This window comes from Rhinopithecus roxellana, chromosome 18 (assembly GCF_007565055.1).
Source record: "Rhinopithecus roxellana isolate Shanxi Qingling chromosome 18, ASM756505v1, whole genome shotgun sequence".
NCBI classification, from domain to species: Eukaryota; Metazoa; Chordata; class Mammalia; order Primates; family Cercopithecidae; genus Rhinopithecus; species Rhinopithecus roxellana.
The window spans coordinates 49671582-49690695 of record NC_044566.1 but is presented as its reverse complement, the minus strand read 5'-3'; the positions used below and the strand labels follow the sequence as shown (position 1 = coordinate 49690695).

Genomic DNA, 19114 nt, shown 5'->3' with positions numbered 1-19114 from the left:
TTATATAGGATTTTGGTATCCATTGTGTTAGGGGGGGTGGGGGAGGCAGCAACCAATCTCCCATATCTAAAGGGTGGCTGTATTTGGAAACTATATAATACTGCATATTATCTCAAACATATGTAGATCAAAAGCAGAATAAGATGAACCTAGGAAATAGAGTCTTCAGAATGGAGTTAGAAGATTTTCATATTTCAGGTTTGTGGGTATCATGAAAGTATGGGAAAATAAAATTATTATTTATCATGTGATTATGGGGGGAAAATGTGATTTACTCCCATAGCACTAAATATGGGTAAAATGCTTGCTGTGGGGAGTTAGGAAAATCTGTCTATTTATGCTGAAAGAACTAGTGGCAAAACACTTGCATCTGGTAGACTGCTTTTTTACTCTAATGCTCTAATGTCTTAGAGACATTGTCTCTGCTTTATAGATTTCTTGGAAAAGAAATCGATGCATCATTATAAAACCACATAAGTAGTATTAGTTTCCTATTTCTGCTGTAATAAATTATCACAAAGTTAACAGCTTAAAACAATATAAATTTGTTATCTTACAACTCTGGAGGTCAGAAGTACAAAATGGGTCTCAACGGGCTAAAATCAAGGTGCCAGAAAGGCTGTGTTCCTTCTGGGGGCTCAAAGGAAAATAATCAGTTTCCTGGTCTTTTCCAGCTGCTAGAGTCTACCCACATTCCTGGGCTAATGGCCCCTTCCTGCATCTTCAAAGCCAGCGGTGGTGGGCTGAATCTTTCTCCTGGTATCATCTCTTCTTTCTCTATCTCCCTCTTCCAATTTTAAGGACCCCTGTGATTATATTGGGCACCTGGATATTGCAGGATACACTCGCTATTTTAAAGTCGGTTGATTAGCAACCCTAATTCCACCTGTGAACTTAATCGCCTTACCCATGTAAGGAAACATATTCCTAGGTTCCAGGGATAGAACGTGGACATCTTGGGGTGGAGCATTATTCTGCCAACTACATGAATTATAATCTATTTTTAAATCAATAAATATCAAACACACAATAGGCCAGCTATTTCCCCAAATCTTTGCTCTCCCTAGCCCTCTGAGACTTGGCTTTAGAATGTGGATGGTAGAGGAGGGTAAGAAAATACCTTTTTCATTTAGTGCTAAGCAGTGGTGTGCTGGTCAACATTTAATCAGGTCTAGCAGGTAGGAGGAGGAGGGGAAATTAATCTGTAGCATTTACTGATTTCCACATCGTAAATATTTTCCACCACAGTCGGTTTTAAGCTGACAATGATGAAGCCAAGTAGCTCAAAAAATCCTGAAAATGTCACAATTCTCACAGTACAAGCCAGTACAAGGAAGCTACAGCACATCACTTGAAGTATATATACTGTAACAGACTCTAGTCTAGGGAATGCAAGTTACATTCCTGAACTGAACACAACTGAAGTATACCAGTGCTGTCTCCAAATTTCTCCTTTTACCCATAGGATTAACTCTTCATGGGCCCGCCTGACATGACTGAATACTAAGGAGCTGGTTGACTTTCACACCTTTCTGACTATGAAGGATTAAAGAACATGCACAAATGCCGGCAAGGAATCCAGTCTACTCTTCCCTCACTAAATGCTGCACACAGAGATGATGACCAATCAGAATGAGACCCAATGTCCCCTGACTTCTTTTGGGAGAGAAGGAAATGAAGGACAGAAGGGGACCAGTGGCCAGTGGGGGGAAAGTCAGAGACAAAGCTAGGGGCTCTTGGGCGACAGTAGGCTGCTTGGATTCTACTTGGCTCAGAGTTTTCTGGGCAGCAGCCATTTGCCTAGGGAGGAGGGCAGTGTGTTTGCAGGCTGATGTCCATGTGTGTGTTTGCTGTGCATTTTAAAAAATAAGTGCTCCATAAGCACAGCCATTATCACTTCCCTCAGCCATTTCTACACTGGCAATGTTCTACCTGTTCACCTTTGTTCTACCTGAAATACAGACTATGCTCCATAAAGGGCGTACCCCCTCTAAAATCACAAGACGTTTCTAGATGGCTAATGTCCACTTATCTTATCTGACACAAACTACTAACTAGGCTCACATTTAACATGAAAAGCTACAGATTTATCTACAGCCGGGAAGGCTGGGATCATGGTGGCAGTGCAGGCCAATCAGCCAGAGAAATCACACCTGTGGAAGAACAAGGATGGGTCACTCCTTCTTTTGCAAGGTCGTTTAAATTAATGCTCCTTGAGCTTTTATGTGCACAAGAATTACCTGTGGAGCTTGTTAAAATGCAGATTCTGATTCAGTAGGTCTGAGGTAGGGCTAAAGATTCTGCTCTTTTAACAAACTCCCAGGTGATGCCAATGTTGCTTGTTCAAGGGCCATATTTTCGAGGGGAAGTGTCTACAGATCAACTCTCTCTCCCCATCTCTCACATCCTGGCAAATTTATGCCAATAGAATTACAGTTATCATGTTAGGAAAGGGAAAGAAAAAACACCACTTTTAGACAATGTTAAAACAGTTTAGGCCAGGCATGGTGGCTCATTCCTGTAATCCCAGCACTTTGGGAGGCCAAAGCAGGTGGATCCCTTGAGCCCAAGAGTTCGAGACCAGCCTTGGCAACACGGTGAAACCCTGTCTCTACAAAACACACACACACACACACACACACACACACACACACACAAAATAGCTACAGTGGTATTAACCTGTAGTCCCAGCTACTCAGGAGGCTGAGGTGGGAGGATTGCCTGACCCCAGGACACTGAGGCTACAGTGAGCTGTGATCACACCACTGCACTCCAGCCTAGGCAACAGAGTGAGACCCCATCTCAAAAAAAGAAAGAAAGAAAACAGTTTCAACCACACACATTTATGAATAGTGTACACTATTAACCCATGAAGAAATTAGCTGTAAATGACCCACATGCCAGCCAGTTATGGGTATTAAATGACAACTAATAAATGACCTTTAGGACACGAGGTTGCAATGCAATAATTATTAAGGGTCTGTAAGCCTCTTCACCCTGTTCCTGGTGATGACTTAATGACTGTCTTTGTTCTACCTGAAATACAGACTATGCTCCATAAAGGGAGTATCCCCTCTAAAATCACAAGACCTAAGCATGAATCTTCCTTTGAAGGATAAAATGGAAGGGAAAAAATTGGATGAGGAAAAGAAGGGTGGGGAATAGAAACAGAGAGAGAAAAAGATGGGTAAATTTTTAAAGTTACTGTAATGAAAATCTTCTATAATGAAACTATAATTGTTGATCAGCAAATGTGAACTAATCCTCCTCCTCCTCACCTTCTCTCTCTGAATTGCCTTCATTTTTTGGAGTTCAGCTTCTTCAGCTTCCTTCTTGATTCTTACAGATTCTTCTCTTTTTAGCTAAATTGTATTAAAATTACAGAGAACGAAAACAGTTACCATTTTTCAGTCTGAACTCTGGAACACAAAATTATGATGAAAGGCAAATTACAGTATTGTTTGTGCTATACCTCACCATGATTATAGGTTACTTCAAGCTACTTAGATCACAGAGAATGGCCAGGCTACATCTTCTGCCCGTGAATTTCTTTGTGTTTCTTCCTTGGTCTGTCTCTTTTTCAATGTCTCTGTCTTTATCTACCTCTGTCTCTCTCCCTCTGTCTGTGTGTGTGTGTGTGTGTGTGTGTGTATTCGGGAGGGAAAAGGGAAAATAATTTTTCCTGATTACAAAACTCAGTGTTCATTGTAAAAATCGCTGGGAATCTTAAATCTTTTTTATACTACTTCCATGACTGGCATTCAGTAAACAAATCCACATTCTTAGAACCAAAACATTCCAAACACAGTAGACTTTAAACTATAGTTAAACATAGTTAACTTAAACGAGAAAAATAATTCCCTTAATAGAGGGTCTTACTGAGTGACAAAGGGCTTGGGTAAGAATTGAATGTATCCATCTCTTCACTTCTCACTTCGTGATAGCTTTGACTTTGAAAGCTGCTGTTTGCAGTGGGTTGGAAGGTTTTACGCTTTTGGTAAAGTTATCGTGTTATTTCACGGTTACTTGAAAGAGTTGGTACTCACATTCCTTACCAAAATTAAACTAAAAGAGATGAATTCTGACCTTTTGCTGGTATTTAGATTGCATCAGCTGGAGTTGTTGTTTCTGTCTGACTTCAGTTTCTGACTGGCTTCCACCTTAGGAAAAAAAAATCCACAAAGGTGAAACATAAATATTAAGCTGAAATGTCAGCCATCGAGGACTAATTAATACATAATAAATCTGTAACATGAGTTTCCTTAACATTCTCATGCTCTTGGAAATAAGAACATAACCAGTTTTCCTAATAAGACCTTAAAGAAGAAGAATCACTGAGAAGAGAGAACTGGACAGAAAGAGGAGGCCATAGTTTTAAAACAAAAGAGCACTTCACTAAGGTTTTCCAATCATGTAGGTATTAAAGTTTTCACTTGGATTGAAACCATACCTAAAGGTCTGTGCTAAATAGAAGAAATAGTGCCTGTCTTGGAAATTGTAGAATATTCTTCCTGCTTGAATATGACCATGCCTGAACCTACTAAAGACGGTGATCAAAGGTGCTTCTATTGCTTTTCTTCTTCTAACTCTATTGCTTTATGTTCAAGCAGCAAGGCTCAGGAAGCTCTCAGAGGTCTTGCCACTAGACAAGTATGTAGTCTTTATAACCCAGTTTCTAAAAATACAATGGGAATATTCTACTTAGTAACTGATCATCAATCCATACTATTTATTGTTCTTTCCTTATATAGTCAAAATAAAAATGTGGATGTGAGATGATTTACTTGCTCTCTCTTAAACCTAAAAGAATTTGAGGCAGCTTGACAATCATCTAAGAATTGCTGTTTAGGGAATCCTCAGTGTTTATGCAAGCTTGGTGTACGTATTATAAAGATTCCTTTGAAATAATTCTCTGGTGCTTTGGTCACTAAAAGTGTCAGCTCTCTGAAAGATTCACTCTCACAGAAGATGCATTAAAACAACTTGTGTTCACTATAGATCTTATCATTGAACTGAGAAAGATGCCATAGGGACTTTTCTTCTGAGATCCAAAAGATAGGCCTGTTTGGTGTTGGCCCTTTGACTGCTATTGTGGGGAACGGGGGACAGTGAGGAATGTTGACGCTTTTCTCTAATGTTACAGCAACTTTTAGTATCTCCTGCAACCATTCCAATATTGTAAGGGGTAGAGAAGTAAAGGAGGAGTTGAAAATTCGAAGAAATGGAGAAAGTCAGATGTTTAAGTATTTACAAGTTTTATTCAAAACTCAAAGTTTAATACATTCTAGAATTTTCTTTTCTACCCCCAAGCCTCTCCCACACACACATACCTGATTATCCCTAGATAATGCATATAACAGGAAGTCAAAATGAGAATCCTGCTCATTTTCTGCTAAGACTTCAAGACAATAGATGCCAAGCACTTCAAATTCCAAAGTGAGGTAATGGCCCCTCAAAGCAGGATCTGCAAGGAGGTAACTGAAACCTACCTTGGGAAACCTTAACTAACTTCACCCTATAAAAGAGGTTGGTCAGGCCAAAGGGAAGCAGAAATCTGAGGAAAGATGTCATTCTGCCTCTCTTCTGTGTTTTGAGGAAGGAGAAATCTTCACATCAGATGAGCAGGAGAGGTTTAATGAAAATCAGCTGGAGACCTCAATCTGCATTTTTAAGAGTCTGAGGGTCCTAGTGGATTCATGCCTAGAACAGTTAGAGCCTAAAGGTATAAAAGGCTGTTGTCAGTTGGCCACTGAGATGAGTCCTCAAGAAGAGGTAGCTACATTATACATGGCCCGTATTCACAGTTGATGAAAAGAAAGAATGCACAAGTATTTCCTGTACTTTTAATATTATTCTCATGAAAGAGAATGCCAACATAAAGCCATATAAAGGGACTTGCCTATGAGGGCCATGTCAAGAACAATGGAACCCTAAAAGGAGTCTACCAAGAGCCAACAGTGAGGCCAAGCCCTGCTGACAGGAAAGGAAATCATATCAGGGAAATCCAGGTGGGAGATGGGTGGCAGAGAGTGGAGGATGCTGAAAAACTCAAAGAATCCCAAGAAGGAGAATGAGCAGTCAGCGTAAACCTAGGCTCAAAGAAACCAGGATCACCGCACTATGAACTCTGACCTCTCTTATCTCCACTTCCCCCTTCAACCCTAGAAAGGTCAGAATCTGGGAACAGAGCAGTGAATAGAGAAAAGTCCAGCCACACTCTGTTCCACTTGCTAGATTCCTACCTGAAACAGGCCTGGGTTAGAGCAGGGCAGCAGCTCTCATCTCCATTAGTAACAATTTTGATCAGTACCTAAGGCTGAACATTAATTACTGAAATGAGACTGTTCTGGGCCTAGAATTAGCTAGGTCACTCTACTGTTTGAGAAAGACCAAAAAGCTTTAATTTTTTACAGCATCCAAAAAGCCTGGGAAAGACTGGTCTCACATAGCCAATCTCAGGGGCCAAGTTAGGAGATATTAAAGCTGTTTTCTGATTGTATCCTTCGAGTCTTGCTCATATGCACAAAGGAGGCACTTGAGATTAGCCCGTTTCATGAAATACAGTGGGATGATGATAATATTACTATTACTTCCTCTCATTAAATAATTTCCAAATTAGATTTTTACCTATGTTCTCATGTTCTTGGTGGGGTGGTGGGGGGTGGGGGGGCAGGTGAGGGAACTTCTCTAAAACTGTTGCAACAGAAAGTGGCCCCTGACACAAGACATGCTTGTATTAACTAAATCTGTGGACACTGTGTGTCCAACCCTTTAAATTTTCAGCTGCTGCTAGAAGAGAAAAAGCAAAGAAAAGATGTGAATGATTCCCATTAGGTGGCATCCCCTCTGAATGATTCAAACACCAGCAAAGGCAGCCCAGACAATTCATCACACTGGCAGCACCTGCTCCAGAGGCCCAGAGGTCTCTATCTGTAGAATAAAAACACAGGTGATGTTTCTCTTCTACCCACCACCGGGTTTCTAGCTCATTCTCATCTTCCTCTTGGAACTGACTCTCCACTCCTTTTCTTCAGATTAACATTTAACTGCCATGATTAATATGCTCGTGCTAGCATTTACTCCCATCCTGACTAGTGCTATGACAGGGCATATGCAGCGCCCCAGGTAAGCTTTCTTCAGAGTCAGTCATCTAAGAGGCTCTAAATTATTTGGCAATTAAGCCATCACTGTGTTCCCATAGAACTCTGGCATTACAGGTTTGCTACTTGCAGAAAATCAGAACAAAAAAAAATGTGTACATATACACACACACACACACACACACACACACACACACTAAACACATTCCACCCAAGCAGCACAATGACCAAACAAACTACAATGGACATTCACAGACATATGCAAGCTAACAGGATCCATAGGTGGCCCCACCCTCCCGCATTCAGGCAGTGGCTGTGCTTGCTTACCTAGCCGCCTGGGCACCAGGTGAACTGGTTTAGCTCTGTTCTGCTCCTTCCACTTCTCCAGGTTGGCCAGCTCCTGTTCTGCAACTAAGCCAGGTGAGAAATATCAAATCGTCAGTTACTAGACTTCTAAAAGAAAACAGTCCCTTCGAAGCATAAGAAACAACTATTAGGCAATTAACTACATATGAGCATGAGTGAGCAAGACTTCCAGGTTAGAAACACAATATTCAGCCCTGACCCCTATGTGTCACCCTGGGCCCGGGCCTAGGGCACTTCTCACCAAGAATCAGCACAGAGGGTTCAAATTTGAAAAACCACCTGGGCTCCTACTAAAACAAAGAAGTCTAGATTTTCCTACCATTCTGGCATTTTTAAAACTCTGTATCAAGTTAATTTTTAAAGTTTCCTATAGAAAATGTGTGCAAAACTAGAATATTTTCATGTCAATAAGAACTTTCCACACACAGGTAAACATATCTCCAGAGAATTCTGATGCCCATACTCGCTTTATGTTCAATGCTCCCCAAGCTTACTGCAACTCCAGGGAGCGAGGGCTCGGTGCCACAGGTGGGGACCCTAGCTCTGGTTTCCGGCACTCCGGACCGCCATGCAGAGTCGACTTCCTGGGGAGCTGTGCTCATTTCCTTAATGTTCACTGTGCACGACAGCAGGGGGCGCCAGAGAGAAACTAGTTCTGTCACTCCAGCGGCTTCCCTTACTTCCTCGTGAGACCTGTTTCAAATGTCCATTACTGGAAAAACAAATTCTGAAACATTTCAGAATCCAGACCACATTGAGACTTAAGCTCCTGTTAAGTATTTAAATCAAAAACTTGTAAAATACCAGATCGGTGGAAGTTCCCGTAGTCCCTGCATGGCTGTGATTGTCATATTCTGCACTGACCCACTGTCCCACCCGGAGCTACATGTCTGGTGGGGACTCTTTAGAGCGCTTTTTCCCTTTTGTGCCTTTCTGTCCATCATTAGTCATGAAGTTAAATTTCGTACCAATTATCTAATAAAGGAGACCATCGAATTTCAGCATAGCCCCACAGCTGGACTTGAACAAGCCTACTATTTCTTTGTGAACTAAATGAACTTTAGTTCTCTTCCACCTCTAAAGCATAATGCTGTAACTTTAAATAGCAGCATTTATATTTACCGTACATCAATTAAACATGTTATGCACACATTAAGTACAGAGAGCACAAAAACGAGTAAGACGTGGTCCCTGCCCTCAAGGAGGTTTATTGGCAACAAGTGTAAAGTTGTTCAAGCCAGTAGAAATCCAGGATCTACCATCGTGTCATCAGTTCTGTTACTAACGTAGAGAAACAAACTTAGAAGTGTTAATAGAATATTTTTAAAGGTATAATCAAAACTGCTGATGTTTAAAAAAAAAAACTTTATGAGATTTGGTGAGTCTATATAAATCAGAAAATAAAAATACTTCACACCAAAATAAACCAATTGTAAAAAGAGAGAAGCATTCTGAATGTTAAATGAATGGCTATACGTACTTCTTTGTATCTGATTTCTCCGGGTAACATTTGGTGCTATCAAGGTATATGCACTTGTGCTAAAAGGAAGAAAAAAAAAATGCTTGTTACCATGAGAAATTACCAATGCATATAAGCCACCAGATATTTTTCCTTCTATTATACTGTATTTATGATCATTACCATCAAATAGGCACCATGAAAGATAATCTTCTTAAGACCCTGGTCTGTTCTCTGGGACCTCACAATCTTGATGTCAAAGTAAAACAAAGGACATGACCAAATATGAAAATATAAAAAATTCGATGAAGAGTGACGAGTGACTAGTTGGTATACTGTTCTTGTAGGGCTCCACCGTTCCTCTAGGTGGTGCTCGTGAGTAAATTCCTTTAAGATTGCTTTAGATTGGCATTCTCTTCCATGTGACCACACCGAGGTACAGGAAACATTGGCACATTTTTTGTTCCCACAGACTGAGCGTAGAGGCCATTTGCAATGCAACCACCTCCTCTTGATGACCTGAGTAGCTAACTGGCTTTTAGACTTTGACTTTTCTAGGCCTATGTCCACTGGGTCTCTTCTTCTAGGGACACAGGTTGAGCATAATCAGGGCCTCGGAGAAGCAAAGAGTCATTTCAAACAGGGGGATCAGGGAAGACTTTTTAAGCAAAAATATTCAACTCTATGACACTAGGAAGCTATTAAAATATTGTGAGCTTTTGAGGGCAGAGAGTGTGCTTGATTGATGTGTATTCCAAGCCCCTGGCACAGTGTCTGGCACAAAGACACTGGCTGCTTGATAAATGTGGGCTGAATTAAAATAAAATGATGCTACAGACCTAGCCTATGAGTCTGTGTTGGGGTGGCTCTTTTTTGAGATGATGCATGTGATCCCACAAGAGCATGAATACTCCGTTAAGCAAAAATATAGCACAGCAACAGACTGCAGCATACATGTAGGTACAGTTTTAAGAGAAATGCTGTGGATAAACACAACCAGCTTATAACTGTAGGATTTAAGAGGGGGGGGGGAAATCCACCCAGATACTCTTGGAAGTCTCTCTCTTCTACCTGAATATACCATTTCAAAGGGCAAATTAGCAAAGATTGAACGGTAGAAGCCAAAAGCACTGATCAACAGAAGCCATTTCCTTCCTTATCTTATTATTTTTCTAGCAGCTAGCCTTCAGCCAGCTTCAAACTGGGCTTTAATCTTAGACTTGCAAATGTGAGGTGTGCAACAGCCTTTGCATGCAAATGAGGCTGCTGGATGCCCAATTACCTAATGTATATCAGCAGACATTGCATGTGTAGCCTAGCATGCATACAATGTTATGAATACAAAATTAGGAGGCTGCCACTGGAAATTAATCCCTTGTCCATTGCATATTCTTTGTACACCCTAAGAAACATTTTTCACTCCTGAATTGCCAGTACTTTATGGGAGCTTGGAAGCTGCAATCCTGTGGGTAGTCCCTGGAAACTTGAATATGGTGCAGTGGTGAGCCATTCTACAGAGACTGAAAGCTGAAACATGAGATACTAGATGTAAATGCCCATCATGAAATTGCTACACAATCTTCAATGTCTCCTAACATTGTGATATAGAGCTTTTCTCTATACCCCAGATTTGACTATACTCCAGATCAGTAGTTCTAATTCAGTAGCTCTGCGATGGGGTCCAATAACTTACATTATTAACGAGTTCCAAGATGATGCTGTTCTTGATCTAGGTACCACACTTGGAAAACCACTACTATAGAGCAATCAAGCTATCTTAGAACACTTAGGATAAAAGAAAACTTAGGGATTCATAAATCACTGGTAAAGACAGAGGTTGAATCTCAGACCAAAGATCACCAGGTCAACTGAGCAACAGTGATGAGACTCCACTGTAGGATTTTGACTTAGTTATCTGTCTGCAGCTAACTTTTCAACTCAATGTGCAAAGCATAAAATATGACCACCCTTTAACTTTAGCCCCTTGATAGACTTCCAAACCATGCAACCTACTTAACTGAGCACTTATGATGGATTTATTACATTAGGGGCTTGTAGAGAATGAGGGGAGATTCCAAAACACGGATACTAATCACTTTAACAGAACTTACACTTTAGTTAGGAACAAGTCAAGAAAACACCAAAGCACCCCACAAGAATATCCAACCACTCAACATGAGTTCTGGATGGGGAAAAAAACAAAAAAAGAAATAAAAAATAAAAAAGAATATCCAAACAAGTCTTAAAGTGGGATGATGTAAGTACTCAGAGATCCAAAACAGTGGAGATTCATAGAGACCTCAGAGGAGTAAAAAACCGAATAGCACGAAATAAGAATAGCAACTTGAGGCTCAAAGAATAGGATCTGAAACAGTAAAAGTGTTTCTTTGCCACGACTTTGCCAAAAGCAGCTTCACAGAGAATTTTCCAAGTCCACAAGTCTCTCTTACAGAAATTTTGCAAAAGGTTTGGAAAGAAAAATCAATTTGTTTGTAAAAGATTGTAGTCTACAGTATCTAATCTGGTTAAGTTTTTAACTCTGACATCATACTAGAATCTTCTGTCTTAGGAATAGGACTTCAGTCAATCTACGGCCAATGTGTGTAGCCTACAGGTATCTAATAGAGAAACGTAAAATAAAGGGAAAGAATTAGCTCTGAATTTAGAGGGTTTTTACTTAAAGCATTTTAGCATAAACCCAGGCAGTGGTCCCAGTAATAAACATTTTACGTACATTTAAGTGAATTCCTCGGCAACCATCTTAACAATATTTTATTGACTGAAAATGCCAAATCTAAAACATGTTATAATAGTCCCAAGAAAGCATTGCCAAGTAAATGGTAAGGAACTTAGCTTCTATTTCTATTTCTTAACATAGGAAGAAGAGCTTAAGTCAAAGGATATGCTTTTTATTTTTTAATATCATGTGTCAGAGTGTAATGCCTTCGTAGATACACATATTCATCCCTTCTTTCTTAGCTTCTCTTGACATGAATAGCAAGTATAATTTATTAATGTTTTCAGCCAATTAGTTTCTACCCACAGCAAAGGCCTTTGCTGTTTTAACCTATGTGCTATCTCTTTCAACAGACTGACTCTCAAAGCTGCTGATCTAGACAAGTCCAACAACCAACATTTCGTATTCTCGTCATTTCCTGATTAAGCAACATTCAAGCCACTGAAATAAATGTATATATTTGAAAATGAGTCTCCTTAATTACCTCATTGAAATTTAATGAAATATCTCAATTTGTAAGATTGTTTTCACTTTCCAACAGCGCACATCCATGAGATATACTAAGGGAGAATATATGAAAGAACAGACAAGATAAAATGTTTTTCTGCACCACAAGTAACATAAAATAAAAAGATATTCAAGAAATGTTTGGCCAAGTGCAGTGGCTCATGCCTGTAATCTCAGTACTTTGGGAGGCTGAGAAGGGTGGATCACTTGAGGTCAGGAGTTCAAGACCAGCCTGACCAATACAGTAAAATTCCATCTCTACTAAAAATATAAAAATTTGCCGGGCGTGAAGGTGCACGCCTGTAATCCCAGCTACTTGGGAGGCTGAGGTAGGAGAATCACTTGAACCCAGGGGGCAGAGGTTGCAGTGAGCTGAGATCGTGCCACTGCACTCCAGCCTGGCCGATAACAGCGAAACTCTGTCTCAAAAAAAAAAAAAAAGAAAAAGAAAAAGAAAAGCAATGTTTTCCTTGTGAGGTCTTTCGAGTTACACAACTGCATCTTGTGTGTACATTCTTGCACAATTTTTATAACCTTTTATCAACAAGTACTCTGAAAACAATGTTATGTTGAAGTTATCAAAAATATCTTGGCTGGCTAAAAGTATTACATAACTATATCCCCTAGTGTGTACAAACTGCACCAGATGTAATTTAAATTTCTAATTAGGAACAACACTGGTTTGACTGAAAAAGAAATGTAGTTAAGAGCAAAAGTTCAGAAAGAGAAAATTAAGTGAAAAACATAATTTCAAGCAGAATAGTAGACATGTAAAGTCTACAGTCCTACAAAAAGTTGGTTTGAAGTTTTCATAGTTCAAGAAAATCTTATCCTTGGGTATACATAAATTGAAAAAAAAAAAGACTTGGGGATGATCAAAGGCATTTGGATACTTACCTTTCTAGACAAGACATTCCATATTGGTTTTTGTTACATGACCTTCAATGTAGGAATCTGAAACTTACTGTTTTCAGTCAACACTGAGTCAAAACTTTTGAGGCATTTAAGTTTCCAAAAGTTTTTTTATACATACATCAAATTCCCAAGAAAAGTAGAAAACGACAAGACCAGGCTGAGCAAATCGCCCTTGACCCCTAAGCCTATATCATACCATCCCTGATCAAGTGTTCCACATCTCCAGTGTGGAAACGTTTATGAATTGTCTTTGGCCTCAGAAACTACAAAGGCTAAGACACTCTATGCACACCCAAGAAGCTAATGTGTAATTGATTAGTTCTTTCATCAATACAACTCATAGCTTCTGTTAGAGGGCCGAATAGCCACACAGTGGGTAAAGACAGATAAATAAGCAGAAAATCATCAAGGCCTTTGTTTATAGGATGTCTTTATGAAAATTAGAAGCACACACACCCAGGATCCCATGGCTTAGTGAGACATTGTAAATTCATGCAAACTAGAAAAAAAGTGCTGCTTCTTTCAGGTGGAGGTAAAGACACATGGTTTGGTATGTATCTCAGCCACAAATCACACCTTAGCTAGGCAAGTGTGTGTAGTCACCAATCTGCACAACCATATAGAATGGACCTGAGATGATGTATTTCTTCACTTAAACACACACCCATAAGTAAAAGCCACACAAAAAAAAAGTTAGCTAGAAGGAGTCACACTAAAAATATAAAGAGTGTATACGAAGTACAATATTGTAGAGACTCACCATCTTTAAGAGGCCAAAAACCAATGATGGGACTATCATTGAGATGGACACCAATTGGTAGGTATACTTACAAAATATCTTGTAACTACTTCCTCAGTAAAAATAACTATGAGAAATTCATATTTTTAAAATAGAGATGTCAGGTCTGGGATTTGATTGGATTCTACTTACAAGCTATTAAGTTAGCCTGTTACTGTTTCACAGACACTGGCAGAAGACATGAAATTCCTGGATCAGAGACAAAGACTTTATTACTCATGGCACAGTAGGCAGCATGAGCAACAGTTTATTTACATCTATTCTCTCTGGCCTCCAGTCTTATGGTGGGAGCAACAGGATGGATGCTGCACACATGGTGTGTTTGCATTGCAGCTGAGGAAATGCTTGGGGAATACACCATTTTTACGGCAGATAGTAAGTGAGCCTGGTCTTTGTCCTGGGAGAACAAACCTCATCTCTCAAGGTTCCCAGCTAAATAAACAACTCTAAGAAATAGGTTAAAGAGTGGCCTTGGCACATCCAACAAAACATAAAAGTACAAGAGGCCCTAGGGGGACTCTCTTTTCCAGCAAGAGATTATTTAGTATTAACATTCCTATTAAGAATGGCGTAATGATAAAGAATTTGATATTTGCAGAAAAACCACTTACTTATGAAATGTGCTATATATTTTCTCTTCCCATCATTTTTATTAATAGACTTAGAATGGATTATGTCTATGTCTCAAGCATTACTCAAGGTTATCTATAACTTAAAGAAAAAAAAAACACAAATGCAAGACATAGTGATGTATTCCAAAATCTGTACATAGAACATTTAGAAATGAAATTCATGTTTTCTTTCTGATTTTGAAAGAAACACTTGTAAAGGAAAATTCAGAAAACTTTTAGAAACATTAAAAAGTCACGCATAATCCCACCTCTCAAAGACCACAATTACAATTGTATTTGGGTGAATTTACTTTTCATTTATGTTCTATACATATAATTACACAGTTGCAATCATATTTTAAGTACAGTTGTACATCCTGCTTTCATTTATAAGTGGTTTTCCTAATTTGATTATATATGTAACATGCTTAACGCTCAATGGCTACATAGTATTTCATGACATTGGTGCATCATATAGCCACTCATCTATTGCAACTGTTTCAATTATTCACTATTACAAATAATCCTACAGGATGTACAAAGCATAACACTTTCAACAGAACATTATCCAGAAGAAAACGCTAACAGTCCTCTGAAATCAATACTCTGAACAGGTATGTGGGCTACATTTAAACTTTTCTTCCTAAGATATCCTATTTACATTTCAAAAATCTCAGAGACAACATAATCACATGATTAATTTCCACTCTCATGTTTGACTCCCTTTATTCTTAAACCAAAAGAGCTGTAGGCCCTACCCAACATTCACTCTCACTTCCTCCTTACTAACAGCACTTTTGTATTATTCAGACAATGTGCCCAACTGAAAGACTACAGCCACCAGCCTTCTGTATAGTTAGGTATAATTATGTGATTAAGTTTGAGAAATTGAGATATAAGTGGAAGCCACTGAGAGGGATTTCTAGAAAGACTCCTTTAAATAGTGATAGACAATAGAAAAAGCTGTTTTGTTACTTTCCTTCTTCCCAGAAGGTTGAAGTGGTAGCTGGTGCTCAAGCAGTCAATGAGGCACCAGCATAAGGAAGACATGATCAGGAATGGCAGAGCAGAAAGACAGAAGCAGTCTGGGGCTCTGTGACCATGAAAACACCACATCAGTGGTAATCTATTGCTGTACTGCCCAACTTCAAAGCCTAATTCTGTTATTTCCTATCTGTACAACTTAGAGCAAATTATTTATTCTATTTTTTTCACCTGTAAAATCAGGATAACTACACACTTCATAGGATATAAAGTGCTGTGAACCCCGAATATCTGAGGCAGGCCTCAGTCAATTTATAAAGTTTAAAGTTCGGGTGCGGTGGCTCACGCCTGTAATCCCAGCACTTTGAGAGGCCAAGGCGGGTAGATCACGAGGTCAGGAGATCGAGACCATCCTGGCTAACACGGTGAAACCCCGTCTCTACTAAAAACACACACAAAAATTAGCCGGGTGTGGTGGCGGGCATCTGTAGTCCCAGCTACTTGGGAGGCTGAGGCAGGAGAATGGTGTGAACCCGGGAGGCGGAGCTTGCAGTGAGCTGAGATCGCTCCACTGCGCTCCAGCCTGGGTGACAGAGCAAGAAGACTCCGTCTCAAAAAAAAAAAAAAAAGTTTATTTTGCCAAGGTTGAGGACGCACCCATGACACAGCTTCAGGAAGTCCTGATGCCATGTGCCCAAGGTGGTCAGTTTGGTTTTAGACATTTTAGGAAGACATGAGACATCGAAGAACATATATAAGATGAGCATTGGTTTGGTCCAGGAAGGCAGGACAACTGGAAGCAAACATGGGACAACTCATAGCAGGCAGGGGGCTTCCAGGTCATAACAGAGACAAACAGTTGCATTCTTTTGAGTTTCTGATTAGCCTCTCCAAAGGAGGCAATCAGATACACATTTATCTCAGTGAGCAGAGGACTGACTTTGCATAGAATGCAAGGCAGGTTTGCCCTGAGCAGTTCCCGGCTTGACTTTTCCCTTTAGCTTAGTGATTTGGGGACCCCAAGGTTTCTTTTCATTTCACAGTGCTTAGAACAATGCCAGAAAATAACAAATATTCTATTATAGTTTCCCATTATTTGTATTAGATCAGCCCTAGACCACCTACCTTCAGACTTATTTTATGGGAGAGAAATAAACAAAGACATAGGTACTTACTTAAGATACCTAAGGGGACATCTTTTGCTTTGTATGTAATTATAATAACTATATATAACATATATGACATCTATTTTAGATGTAATAAAACTTAGCCCTGAATCACTAGGACATCTCCTTTCTTCATGCTGTGACTGATTCCCTTTGCTGCATCTTCTTTCACAAATATATATCATTAAGTTTCTTTCTTTATATCCCTGTTTCTGGCTCTTCCTTTTAACAACCGTATCCTGGTTCCTGATTCTTTCCTTTGAATACTAAGGACCACTGCATGAAACAAAGTAGTATTTATAAATAATACATCTTAAAAATTAGTACATATTTTTTCCCCTGTAAATGGTAGCATGATTCTGAGCCCAGGCTTTTTTCATTAATTTATTAAAGAATAATGTACCTGCAGAAAACAGCACAAATTTTAAGCATACAGCTTCATAAGAAAAGCTCTTTTACATTCTCCAGGTTCCAAAAGAGAAAAGGAAAAAAATAACAAGAGGCACAATAAGTTTTAGAATATCACCTAAAATTATTATATTTCCTTAAGAAATTTTAAGCCTAACAAGTAAATATTATTAAAATGAATACCCATATACTATTTACTTATATTTACCAATTGTTAAATGTTTTCCCACATTTACTTTTTCTCTTTTAACCACATGAAAATAAGCTGCAGGGTCATAACACATCATCCCTAAATATTTTAGCATGTATCTCCTAAAAACAAAAGCAGTCTCCTACTTAAACATAATATCATTATCACACCCAAAAAATTTAACATTAATATTGCCTAATAGTCTATATTCACATTTCCAAATTGTTTCCATTTTAATATTCTTCCCTACCTTTACCTCATCCTAGATCCAGTTATGGATTACACATTTTGTTTGACATGTGTTTGTAGACTCCTATGTGTTTATAAGATCAGACAATTTCATTGACTTTTTTTTTTTCTTTCTTTCATGATTGACATATTTGAAGAGTTCAGGTACCTTTTCTTATAGAATGCTTCACAATTTGGATGTAAGGAAATGATTATTTCCTCACGATTAGATTAGGTTACACATTTTTAGAAACAGTACTAGATAGGACATGTTATCCAAGATGCCACTGTGAGAACAAAGGTTGTTTCCTTGTGCAACTAAATAATAAGCCAATGTGAAAAACATTGTGAGGCCGGGCGCGGTGGCTCAAGCCTGTAATCCCAGCACTTTGGGAGGCCGAGACGGGCGGATCATGAGGTCAGGAGATCGAGACCATCCTGGCTAATACGGTGAAACCCCGTCTCTACTAAAAAATACAAAAAACTAGCCGGGCGACGAGGCGGGCGCCTGTAGTCCCAGCTACTCGGGAGGCTGAGACAGGAGAATGGCGTGAACCCGGGAGGCGGAGCTTGCAGTGAGCTGAGAGCCGGCCACTGCATTCCAGCCTGGGCAGCAGAGCAAGACTCCGTCTCAAAAAAAAAAAAAAAAAAGAAAGAAAAACATTGTGAAAAAAATATGATGGAGTGCAATCACAGTTTAAAACAAAGATTAGAAAAAGAGTATCTGTTCACCTTCCACTGGCAATAGAAATCAAAGGGCATTGTATTAGTCCATTCTCATGCTGCTAATAAAGACATACCTGAGACTGGGTGATTTATAAAGAAAAAGACTCACAGTTCCACATGGCTGGGGAGGCCTCACAATCATGGTGGAAGGCAAAGGAGAAGCAAAGGCACGTCTTACATGGTGGCAGGCAACAGAGCACGTGCAGAGGAACTGCCCTTTATAAAAGCATCAGGTCTCATGAATCTTACTCACTTAAGAGAACAGCACAGGAAAAACAGCCTCCATAATTCAATTACCTCCCACGGGTCCCTCCCATGATACATGGCGATTATGGGAGCTGCAATTCAAGGTGAGATTTGGGTGGGGACACAGACAAACCATATTAGGCATCATGGCCCTAAGGTTGTCCACTTGGAATAAAGAGTCACAGAGTGCAACCTGTACTTCAGAGATGTCTTTACACTAAACTCTTTGAAATGTTTATTTCTAAGGGTCGGAATAGCAGGGGACTTTCACATTCTGTATTATTTTTGAAATGCTTGAGTTTTGATAACAAGCAGATATGACTTTACTTTTATAATCTGAGAAACATATTCCAAAGATTTTTAATAGAGAAATATTTAATATAAAAATTTCTTAAAGCAGGGGCTCAGCTTTTCTTACAAGATTAGGTAACATAGGTTTCTGCTCTCACTAGTAAAACAAACACTGGGCAATACTAGCCCTTGAGTTTTAATGATGGTAAATGTCTTCAGTTTTTCTACAGGACTTGAACAGATTTCCTTTTATGTCTTCCTATTTGCAGGGGGTGGGGGCCAGGGAATTACAAACATTACAGAACAAAGGAGCCATCATCAGCCGATTCTCTGATATAGAATAGACCCTTCAAATGCAGTCATTTCCGTTTGATTATTTTC

At 39.4% G+C, this 19114-nt stretch overlaps 1 protein-coding gene across 1 annotated transcript in view; it reads right to left on the bottom strand.

Annotated features, from left to right (window-relative positions):
• EPSTI1 (epithelial stromal interaction 1) overlaps positions 1–19114 on the bottom strand; it is a 109603-nt gene that overhangs the window by 79738 nt on the left and 10751 nt on the right. Inside the window, exons 2-5 of the mRNA XM_010368069.2 lie at positions 8947–9005; positions 7428–7511; positions 4087–4160; positions 3279–3362 (exon numbers count right to left, since the gene is read on the bottom strand). Of these exons, the coding sequence (XP_010366371.1) occupies positions 3279–3362; positions 4087–4160; positions 7428–7511; positions 8947–9005 (301 nt within the window). The remainder of the gene's footprint in view (positions 1–3278; positions 3363–4086; positions 4161–7427; positions 7512–8946; positions 9006–19114) is intronic.